At 47.0% G+C, this 11,884-nt stretch overlaps 2 protein-coding genes across 2 annotated transcripts in view; both read left to right on the top strand.

Annotated features, from left to right (window-relative positions):
• Positions 1-5,884, top strand: part of LOC123052741 (60S ribosome subunit biogenesis protein NIP7 homolog) — a 7,301-nt gene extending 1,417 nt beyond the window's left edge. The window contains exons 2-3 of the mRNA XM_044476071.1: positions 3,917-4,074; positions 5,587-5,884. Coding sequence (XP_044332006.1) covers positions 3,917-4,074; positions 5,587-5,736 — 308 coding nt within the window. The 3' untranslated portion in view covers positions 5,737-5,884. The remainder of the gene's footprint in view (positions 1-3,916; positions 4,075-5,586) is intronic.
• A 2,193-nt stretch (positions 5,885-8,077) lies between these two features.
• LOC123052743 (protein RETICULATA, chloroplastic) overlaps positions 8,078-11,884 on the top strand; it is a gene marked incomplete at its 5' end in the record, with an annotated part of 24,341 nt that continues 20,534 nt past the window's right edge. Inside the window, 6 exon segments of the mRNA XM_044476072.1 lie at positions 8,078-8,160; positions 8,259-8,839; positions 8,926-9,024; positions 9,118-9,338; positions 10,024-10,093; positions 10,191-10,270. Coding sequence (XP_044332007.1) covers positions 8,282-8,839; positions 8,926-9,024; positions 9,118-9,338; positions 10,024-10,093; positions 10,191-10,270 — 1,028 coding nt within the window.

Raw genomic sequence — 11,884 nt, forward strand, 5'->3', positions numbered from 1 at the left:
CCGCCCGCCGACCGCCGTCCGCTCCCCGCCGCCGACCGTCATCCGCCGCTCCGCCCCCCGTCTCCAGCGCCTCCGCGCCTCGTCCTCGTCCCCGCCGGCGCCTCCTCCTCCCTCCCCGCGACGAACTCCGGCGAGCCGACCGCCTCGGCTTCCGTGCGGACCCCGATCCAGATCTAGAGGTTGACTTTCCCCCCTCATTTTCTGCCAAGTCCCGAAATTTTCACCATATGTTGCTCTGTTCATCACCTCATAACTCTTTGCATACTACTCTGTTTTGCGTGCATGATATGTCAAAATTTTCGCCTCGAGATGCTCCTCATTTTGTTCCATTGTGCCATGCCCGTTTGAGTCCATATTGATGCCCAAATCTCTGGTGCAAGAGTGCTATATGATGTTTACTGCTGTTACTTATTAGAACTTGAGGTTTTGTTATTTTTGTTGCATTTGATGTGTGCATCTTATGGGCATGAGCTCTACAGGTGTTTTGATATATGCCATGCCATCTTTATAGAGGTGTATACCATGCATTTTTGTGATCTATGTGGTGACTAGCACAAGCATGCAAACTAGGCTTCATGATATTTTTGTTTTCAAGGACAGAATTTTGCTGTCTGTTAGTGCTGTTATTTTGTTGCCATGTATCCATGTGTCTACAGTGCGATCCATACTTCTTTTGGGTATGTTCAGTAAGGATATTTTGTAGATATAGTTGTGCTATATCCATCCATGCCCCTGTTTGCAATTATAGAGTGCCATAGCATGTCTTAATCTTGCTCTACTTTTGCTATAAAATATTTCTGGCAGAATATTAACATGATATTCAATTTTGCCAAGGTTGTTGTAGTTGATCCATACATGCTATGTACTTGATCTTGCCATGGATAGCTTCATAAACATGCTATATTGCTGTAGGTATGCTTGTTTTGTCATGCATTGCTTTGTAATGAGTGAATCAAGCTCACCAAGATGCCTTCATAATGCTGTTAATGCCATGCTCTGTTTTCTGCTAAGTCTGAAACTTGTTAACGGAACTTGCTATGTTTACATGGGTGCCATCATATCTTCTGATCCTTTTTGGCTCATGGCCAGTAAGGGAATATTTCTCTATGCATTTAGTAGATTCATTCCATGCCTTGTTTTTCTATGTTAAGTTTCTGTAGCATGTTCATTGCTTGCTCTGAACATTGCTACCTGATGCTGTTTCAGCCATGTCCAGTATTTTCTCCAAGTCTGTTAAGCTGATATCTTTTGCACTTTTGCCATGCTTGTTTGAACCTGTTATGGTGTGATCTAGCCGTAGCTCAATGTTCATCTTTTGTCAAGAATCTTCTGTAGATTACTTCCATATGCTTTGTTGCTATGTTGGGTTTCTGTAGCATAGTTACTTGATGTATTCTAAGTGCTATCATGCTGTTAATCGCAGAATCGTGTCATTCTTGTTTTGCTTGCCATTTGCAAACCGTGCATCCGTTTCCGGTGATCTTTATATCGATTTCGACCGAAATCATCTCATCTTTCTAGTGGCATACTTGGTTTGCCAAGTTACTTCCTTGTTCATCTTTTTTCTTCCGGAGCACGCATACGCATCGCATATCATCTCGCATATCATGCATGTATTGCATCATGTTGCTTGTGCTTTTCCCATGATTGATTGTGGTTCCATTGCTTGTGTTCTTGCTGTGGGTAGAGCCGGAAGAAGAGTTCGTGAATGAGGAACCTGTTGAGTACGCTTACGAGGATCAAGCTTTCGACAACTCTGAGAACCTTGCAGGCAAGATGACCATACCCTCGAAATCACTTCTATCTTTGCTTTGCTAGTTGTTCGTTCTATTGTCATGCTGCGTTACCTACCACTTGCTATATCATGCCTCCCATATTGCCATGTCAAGCCTCTAACCATCCTTTCCTAGCAAACCGTTGTTTGGCTAAGTTACCGCTTTTGCTCAGCCCTTCTTATAGCGTTGCTAGTTGCAGGTGAAGTTGAAGTTGGTTCCATGTGGGAACATGGATATTTTGGCATATCACAATATCTCTTATTTAATTAATGCATCTATATATTTGGTAAAGGGTGGAAGGCTCGGCCTTATGCCTGGTGTTTTGTTCCACTCTTGCCGCCCTAGTTTCCGTCATACCGGTATTATGTTCCTTGAGTTTGCGTTCCTTACGCGGTTGGGTGATTTATGGGACCCCCTTGACAGTTCGCCTTGAATAAAACTCCTCCAGCAAGGCCCAACCTTGGTTTTACCATTTGCCACCTAAGCCTTTTTCCCTTGGGTTTTCGCGAGCCCGAGGGTCATCTTTATTTAACCCCCCTGTTGAGGATATAACCCTTAGGGTCACCCGCCCGGCGGGGCCGGGTTACACATAAGGATCATCACCTGAAGCCCGGCGCCAAGATTAAAGACGGTGGGCCAAAGATGGGCTTAAGACCCGGAGATGGCTTAAGGCCCGTGGTTACAACCGTCATTATGGTAGAACTTGTAGTGTAAGGCAAGAATAGTTGAGAGTCCGAGCCGGACACTCTTATGAGCCGGCCGGGACTCTCAGAAGCTGCTGGGCGTCAACCTCTCTATAAAAAGGGACGACCCGACAGCGGTTTAGGGTAAGAAAGATCTCGTCGAGAGCCAGGCATAGCAGTTAAGATCCCTTGTCATCAAAACCTTAATCAATACCACCTCAACTGGACGTAGGCTTTTACCTTCACCGTAAGGGGCCGAACCAGTATAAACCCTCGTGTTCCTTGTCCCGTTTAACCCCTTCAAGCTTCCTAGCGGCGATGGCCCCGCGACTAAGTCCTAGCTTGAGGACATCTGCCGTGACAATTCCACGACACCCCCCCGGGGCCAGTGCTCCTTCGAGTGTTGGTCCGAACCGAGCCGCCTGCGAGGCCACCTCGGGGAAACTCGAAGTCTGGTTTTACTCATAGCCTGTCTCATCCGGTGTGCCCTGAGAACGAGATATGTGCAGCTCCTATCGGGATTTGTCGGCACATCGGGCGGCTTTGCTGGTCTTGTTTTACCATTGTCGAAATGTCTTGTAAACCGGGATTCCGAGACTGATCGGGTCTTCCCGGGAGAAGGTTTACCCTTCGTTGACCATGAGAGCTTATAATAGGCTAAGTTGGGACACCCCTGCAGGGTATTATCTTTCGAAAGCCGTGCCCGCGGTTATGAGGCAGATGGGAATTTGTTAATGTCCGGTTGTAGAGAACTTGTCACTTGACTTAATTAAAATACATCAACCGTGTGTGTAGCCGTGATGGTCTCTTTTCGGCGGAGTCCGGGAAGGGAACACGGTTTGAGTTATGCATGAACGTAAGTAGTTTCAGGATCACTTCTTGATCATTTCTAGCTTCGCGACCGTTGCGTTGCTTCTCTTCTCGCTCTCTTCTGCGTATGTTAGCCACCATATATGCTTAGTGCTTGCTGCAGCTCCACCTCATTACCCCATCTTTTCCTATAAGCTTAAATAGTCTTGATCTCGCGGGTGTGAGATTGCTGAGTCCTCGTGACTCACAGATTCTACCAAAACAGTTGCAGGTGCCGACGGTACCAGTGCAGATGACGCAACCAAGCTCAAGTGGGAGTTCGACGAGGAACGTGGTCGTTACTATGTTTCTTTTACTGATGATCAGTAGTGGAGCCCAGTTGGGACGATCGGGGATCTAACTTTTGGGGTTATCTTATTTTCATTTGGATTTGACCGTAGTCGGTCTATGTGTGGATTTTGGATGTTGTATGAATTAATTTATGTATTGTGTGAAGTGGCGATTGTAAGCCAACTCTCGTTATCCCATTCTTGTTCATTACATGGGATTGTGTGAAGATAACCCTTCTTGCGACAATACCACAATGCGGTTATGCCTCTAAGTCGTGCCTCGACACGTGGGAGATATAACCGCATCGTGGGTGTTACATCCACCTCACCATCCACGCGCTCGACCTCCTCGCCGCCCATGCGTGCTGCCGCATCTGGCTGAAGCCCGACACGGAGCGTTCGTTCCTCTTCGGCAACTCCGTGCCCAAGTCCGCGCTCGCGCGCATCACCGAGAACACCAAGTCGCGGTCATGTCTGATGACCCACAAGTATAGGGGATCTATCATAGTCCTTTCGATAAGTAAGAGTGTCGAACCCAACGAGTAGCAGAAGGAAACGATAAGCGGTTTTCAGCAAGGTATTCTCTGCAAGCACTGAAATTATAGGTAACAGATAGTTTTGTGATAAGATAATTTGCAACGAGCAACAAGTAACAAAAGTAAATAAAGTGCAGCAAGGTGGCCCAATCCTTTTTGTAGCAAAGGACAAGCCTGGACAAACTTTTATATAGAGAAAAGCGCTCCCGAGGACACATGGGAATTATCGTCAAGCTAGTTTTCATCACGTTCATATGATTCGCGTTCAGTACTTTGATAATTTGATATGTGGGTGGACCGGTGCTTGGGTGCTGTCCTTACTTGGACAAGCATCCCACTTATGATTAACCCCTATTGCAAGCACCCGCAACTACTAAAGAAGTATTAAGGTAAACCTAACCATATCATGAAACATATGGATCCAAATCAGCCGCTTACGAAGCAACACATAAAGTAGGGTTTAAGCTTCTGCCACTCTAGCAACCCATCATCTACTTATTACTTCCCAATACCTTCCTCTAGGCCCAAACAATGGTGAAGTGTCATGTAGTCGACGTTCACATAACACCACTAGAGGATAGACAACATACATCTCATCAAAATATCGAACGAATACCAAATTCACATGACTACTAATAGCAAGACTTCTCCCATGTCCTCAGGAACAAACGTAACTACTCACAAAGCATATTCATGTTCATAATCAGAGGGGTATTAATATGCATATAGGACATGAACATATTATCTTCCACCGAATAAACCAACTAGCATCAACTACAAGGAGTAATCAACACTACTAGCAACCTACAGGTACCAATCCCAGACTTAGAGACAAGAATTGGATACAAGAGATGAAATAGGGTTTGAGAGGAGATGGTACTGGTGAAGATGTTGATGGAGATTGGCCCCCTCCCGATGAGAGGAGCGTTGGTGATGACGATGGCGATGATTTCCCCCTCCCGGAGGGAAGTTTCGCCGGCAGAACAGCTCTGCCGGAGCCCTAGATTGGTTCCGCCAAGGTTCCGCCTCGTAGCGGCGGAGTCTCGTCCCAAAAGCTTGCTTCTTATTTTTCTTCGGACGAAAGACTTCATATAGCAGAAGATGGGCACCGGGGGGCCAACAGGGGGCCCACGAGGCAGGGGCGCGCCCAGGGGGTAGGGCGCGCCCCCACCCTCGTGGGCAGGGTGTGGGCCCCCTCTGGTATTTCTTTCGCTCAGTATTTTTTATTATTTCCAAAAACAACTTCCGTGGGGTTTCAGGACTTTTGGAGTTGTGCAGAATAGGTCTCTAATATTTGCTCCTTTTCCAGCCCAGAATTCAAGCTGCCGGCATTCTCCCTCCTTATGTAAACCTTGTAAAATAAGAGAGAATAGGCATAAGTATTGTGACATAACGTGTAATAACAGCCCATAATGCAATAAATGTCGATATAAAAGCATGATGCAAAATGGACGTATCAATGTCCATGGCCGACGTGCCGCTCAGGTTTGAGGTCGCCGCTAGGGGCGCGCAGGACTGCAGGAAGGCCGACACCAACGGCGTGGTGGTGCTCCACCAGTCCGACGACGACGAGTACCTCCGCAAGGAGGAGGAGCTCATGTGAGGTGAGGGTCGAGGCTTGGTTGTTCTTGTGTTTACTGATTGGACCATATGCATGAATTTAGGGACCCAATGTCTTACTACTATCTTGTTCGAGAGTTCCTGCATATGGCATATGAATGTACTGGATGATTAATTGAGTATGAGATGAGGCGATTGCAAATTCTCGGTGATAATTGGTCTTTTTCTCACCCGTGAATGAATGGGAATTTTTGGATCATATTACTTACTAAATTGTGTGGAATGAGGTCCTGGTATGTCTGTAAATAAACCACAGAACCTGATTTGTACATAGATGAATTGGATTGAAGAAGTATGGTGCATCACTTGGGCTAATAGAACAACATAAATGGCCACTGTGATCTTCAATTTGGCAGTTTGATATGTGGTCTTATGCTTGTTGCGGTGATATGTTGAGTTACCTCGACCATCAAATCAAGGAAATGAATGTCGATCATCTGTTCCCTCCCGTGGTTGTGATCACCGATCATCTGTGCTTGCAATCAGTGTGCAGTTCGTCCACCATTCTGTATTCTGTAGTTTTCATACAGGGCAAGGCAAAGCGGATGTCTGATCGTAGTAGAGTAGTTTTCTTTTCAGGTAGTTCTGATGGCTATAAATTTTGTCATGCCGTAGCTTATCAGTAAGCTACTGCATTGTATCGTGTGAACTGTGAACTGAAAATTATGATGACGATACATTTCCTCTTGGAGACCTAATTGTTTTTAGGTTTGATCGACAAATCACTTACCAAGAAGCTAACCTGCTCATGAATTCCCCTGGTTTCATCATGCTTGAAGCCGCGAAGCTTTGGCAGCCATAGAGCTACGATTAGACATAGTAAGATTCTTATTGACGAACATTCGCCAGTACTCTTGGTACCATATGGGCAGTACTCTTGGTTTACTTTTTATGGGGTGACATGGCTCACCATTGCCAGGAAAAAATTATGACTGGATACATTGTTAACAGATTTGATCTTCAGTGATATGAAACAGAATTCCAAGGTCAGGTTGTCAGCAGATTTGATCTTCAGTGATATGAAACATACTATTAGAATTCCAAGGCCAGGTTAGCAAAAGGAGATTAACTTTGTTCCATGCAGAATGCTCAGTGCGAGAAGAGCAATGTGACAGAGCAGAGCAAAATGACCGAAGAAGTGATGCAATGCCGTCCCCTGCCGGCGCACGCGGGCGGTCACCGCCGTCTCGGACAGGCCGCACCGCGATCGCTCATGGGACGACGATGGTGGCAGCAACCGACGAGGATAGTATCGACGAGAGCTTCTTCGAAGACGCTCGGGACGAGGAGGATGAGCCACCCAAACCGGAGGAGCCTCTTGGGGCGTGACGTGGCGCCGCCTCGCCGGAGTCGCTCGGGGGGCAGCTCTGCGGTGCGGGTCCGACGTGCTGCGCTGCAGCGGGCGGGGACCCCATCCGCGGCCAGGCGCACGAGATAGGCAACGTGGCGCTGCTCCGCCGCACGCTGCTCATGGTCACCGCCTTCCTGTCCATCGCGCTCCTCCGGCTCCGCGTTGACACCGTGCTCCTTGGCCAGCAGCCTGACATCGCAGTGGTGGCGAGGCGGTACGTGGTGTGCCTTCTCCCCCACCTCGCCATCGTCTCTTTCCTCGGCCCGCGGGGGTGCGCACGGCCAACGCCGTCTCCATCCTCAGTGGCATCCTGGCCAGCGCCGTGGGCGGGCTGCTGATGTTGGCATCGCGGCTGCAGTGCCCTCGCCTCTACACCACGAGGCAGAGGTGCAGGGCAGCGTGGGGAAGGCGATGAACGTGATGGCGGTGCTGGAGGTGCACTTCCCTCGGCTTCCTGCTGCTTCTGTTCACAATTAATCCCCAAATCCTCTCACGGCAGTGCGGCCTCCCGCTCCCACATGCAGCGGCCGGCGGGACGGACGTGGGGTTGGGGGCGGCGCCGAGCACGCACTCGCACTGCACTGCAAGCGAGGAACAGGGGAGCGAGAGGGATCCGACGGGGGGATTGATTTATCTCTGGCAATTTTACAAAACAAACTCCGGTTCCACGCGTATTTGATTTCGTCCGACCAGGTGGTGATGACTTGGCAGTTAGCGCACGCGTGGACACCCAGTCAGCTGCCAAATCAGTGAATACGTATAGCAAATCGTACAATGGACCGTAGATGACCTCCTAGAGCAAGTTTGGTGACTGTATTTCGGGTATTTGTAAGTCTGGCGCCAGTGCAAGTAATATGACATATAGTAAATTTTTCTAAAAAAAAAAACTGCCAATAGCCGAATCTGAGAGACTGCCCACACCGTGCACGCTTCTTCCTCGCGCCGCGCCGACGCCGCCGCCGCCGCCACCAACCCACCATACTCCTCTGGTCTCTCTGCATCCAGTCCAAATCGAATCCGCCCGCCCAAAAATCACCCAGTCTCTTGATTCTGCAGGCAAGCGCTTATCCGATTTCCCCTTGTTAATTGTTGGGATTTGGTTCGTTGTTGCTCATTTCAATCTGACAATATCTGCGTGTGCGTTGCGGTCGCAGCTGTGTAAGTGCTGCGAGGGAGCATGAGCATGGCCTTCTCGTGCGCGAGCGTTCGCCTGCACGGCCGCGTCGGCACCGTCAAGTGCCGGGCCGTTCTAGCTAGGCCGAGCGGCTGTTCGTACCCGACTGGAAGGAGGCGGATCGCTAGAGGAATCCGTTGCCAGCTGCCGCCGCAGGCCAGTGCGGATGGGAGCGCGGCCACCACCTCCGGCGCAGCTGTGGTCGCCCGAGAGGCGGGGAAGGTTGCTGGTTCTGCCGAGGACGTCGGCGCGGTTACCCAGCCGACTGCGCTTCAAGAGAAGGGCGCGGAGGTTGCTGACGTTAGTGGGTCGGGTGGGAATGCGAAGTTCCGGCCTGGTGGCGGCGGTGGTGGAGGTGGGGATAGTGGTGGGGGTGGCGATGGTGGGGATGGCCACAATGAGGGGGATGATGAGTTTGGGCCGATCCTTAGCTTCGAACAGGTAGTCCAGGAGGTGGAGAAGCAAGGGGTTAGCTTGTCCAGCTTGCCAGCCGATATGATCGAGGCAGCGAAGAGCATCGGGATTCAGAAGCTGCTGCTGCTGAGATACTTGGACATGCAGGTGTTGTAAAGTGCTCTCGTTCTTATGCGTCTTTTGGGATTGCTATGTGGCTGACTCGGAGTTATTTTGCTGTTTGCATGTTCTAGGCCTCAGCTTGGCCCTTGGGTCCTGCCATTAGATCCTGTGGGCTTCTCCGGAATAGGATGCTGGTTGATCCTGTGTTCCTCTTCAAAATTGGGACGGAGGTAGGTTCGGTTCTTATCTTAGGCAGAATTGCACACTGGTAAGTGTTCATTGGTAGGATTATTAATTGATCGTTTTGGTGGAACGTTTTGCAGATAGTTATTGACACATGTTGCGCGACTTTTGCGGAGGTTCAGAAGAGGGGCGATGAGTTCTGGTCAGAGTTCGAGTTGTATGCAGCAGATATGTTGGTAGGCGTAGTTGTTAATGTTGCTTTAGTTGGCATGTTAGCACCATATGCTCGATTCCGTGGGGGGTCTGCATCAGCAGGTATTCTTGGGCGTGTTAGGCATGCTTATGATGCTCTCCCGAGCAGGTGAGTTATCAACTATGCTAACAATTCTGTGGGAGTAAAAAATGGAAGCAATATTTTGTGTTAATTGCAAGTGACTTCTCGTTGTGTCTCTAGGTGCATGTCATTTAATATTTCTATGTACTTATAGTTCTATGTGTAAGTTCTTTAGTGGGAACAGGTGTATTACTGTCTTCCCGTTCCATTAAAGCTTTTAGCCTAATTTTTCTGCAATCTAGGTTATTTGTCTTTTATCCATAAATCAAGCCACAAAGTAAGGCCAGTTACATCCCTAGAAAAAGCAAGGTTTGTCAGTGCATAGTTCTTAATGAGTGAAAAACTGTAAAAAGGGCAAGGTTTGTTTGTATAAATCTTATCCGGTTGAGTCACCAATGCTTAATAAACTGACTAAAGGTAAATAATCTCTAACTGTAAACTGTAACAGTAATCCTGGTTATTGATCAGATTCGAACCATAATATTGCTGGATGCATACTTCCCTTTCCATAAAAACATGCCATCAGATGATTATTGGGTTAAGTACTACTATCTTGTCATTTTAGCCTTATTTCCCATTTCCCTTGCTTGTTGCATGTTAATCTCAGTGCACTTTGTGCTACTATAATTGGCTGGCATTGTTCTTCATTACTGTTTCTAATGCATCCAACTGTTCATCCTGTGTAACGCTGATGAGATCTGAACTCATGTAGTGTTTTTGAAGCTGAAAGGCCAGGATACAGTTTTTCCATTCAACAACGGCTTGGATCATACCTTCTCAAGGTAATTTTTTTGTTCAGTGCGATACTTATTGTGACCCAGAAATGTTACAACCGCTATTACCTCTTCTAATATCTCAAATACCCTATGTTGAGAACAGGGACTTTTATATGGTGCAGTTGGATTTTCTTGTGGTCTTGTTGGCCAAGGCATTGCAAACTTGATAATGACTGCAAAGCGGTATTGTACTTCTTGTTATGTTAAAGTTAATATTGTCACCAATCTGTAGTCAGTTTATCGGCATATTTGACTACTTTTCTTCCTATGATATACTTATATTCCGATAGGCCATATAATAACAAATAGTATTAGCATGAGATATTATATCTCATTAAGCAGCTTCTTAGAGAGCTCGGGTACTTTTGGAACCCATTTTGGTTCATGAATGATCAAGAAATGTTAAGGAAACAAGGAAAATTACCATACAACTTATGATTGTAAAAATAAGCCTTGTTTGCTTGAGTGCCAACCTTGCACTAGTTTGCCACACAATTACTACCGCATTGTGTAAGGTTAAATCAACAAATTCTTAGCCACAGTTAAAATAGGACTGCACAAACGGTCAACTTTGAGCCCTTATCTTTTTTGCTTTGGTGATGGATGAGGTCACAAGGGATATACAAGGAGATATCCCATGGTGTATGCTCTTTGCGGATGATGTTGTGCTAGTCGACGATAGTCGGGGGGGGGTTAATAGAAAGTTAGAGCCGTGGAAACAAACTTTGGAATGGAAAGTTTTTAGGCTTGGTAGAACTAAAACTAAGTACACTTCAGTACTACTAGGCACGGGGAGGAGGAGGTTAGCCTTGATGGGCAAGTGGTACCTTAGAAGGACATCTTTCGATATTTGGGGTCAATGCCGCAAAAGGATGGTGATATCGATGAAGATGTGAGCCATCAAATCAAAACTGGATGAGTGAAGTGGCGCCAAGCTTTTGGCATCCTCTGTGACGAGATAGTGCCACAAAAGATAAAAGGCCAGTTCTGCGATTCGACCTTGTGATGTTGTATGGCGCATAATGTTAGCCAACTAAAAGGCAACATGTCCAACAGTTAGGTGAGATTTGCATGTCGAGATGGATATATGGCCACACAAGAAAGGACCAAGTTCGGAATGATGATATACGTGATAGAGTTGGGGTAGCACCAATTGAAGAGAAGCTTCTCCAAGATCGTCTAAGATGGTTTGGCATATACAACGCATGCCTCCTGAAGCACCAATGCATAGAGGACGATCAAAGTGTGCCGATAATGTCCAGAGAGGTCGGTTGGACCAAACTTCAGATGGAGGAGTCCATAAAGAGGGATCTAAATGACTAGAATGCCACCAAGAACTAGCCATGGAGAGGGGTGCGTGGAAGTTGGCTATCCAGGTGCCAGAACCATGACTTGGTTTTGAGATCTTATGGGTTTCAACTCTAGCCTACCCCAACATTTTTGGGACTAAAAAGCTTTGTTTTTGTTGTTGATTACAACATGGAATAACCATAGTTGTGCATGGATCACCTTTGGTAGTTAGTTCGTTATAACCGTGTTTTATGCTTCATCAAAGAAATAAAGAAAGAAAAACACTTCCTCAGTTCCTGTATGTAAGGCATACTTTGGCTTCCCCAATACAAACTTTGACCAAGAACTAATCCAATATTATGTTGGTTATTACACCAATGTAATCGGACTCATCTTCAACAACACCTTCAATCATTATTGTGTTTTCGTGACCGTGACCATTAACAATATACTGTACAAGTAATCATGGCAAAACTTGCTTTTGGAACTATCAAAATACACCATTTA

This window comes from Triticum aestivum, chromosome 2D (genome assembly GCF_018294505.1).
Source record: "Triticum aestivum cultivar Chinese Spring chromosome 2D, IWGSC CS RefSeq v2.1, whole genome shotgun sequence".
Taxonomy (NCBI): Eukaryota; Viridiplantae; Streptophyta; class Magnoliopsida; order Poales; family Poaceae; genus Triticum; species Triticum aestivum.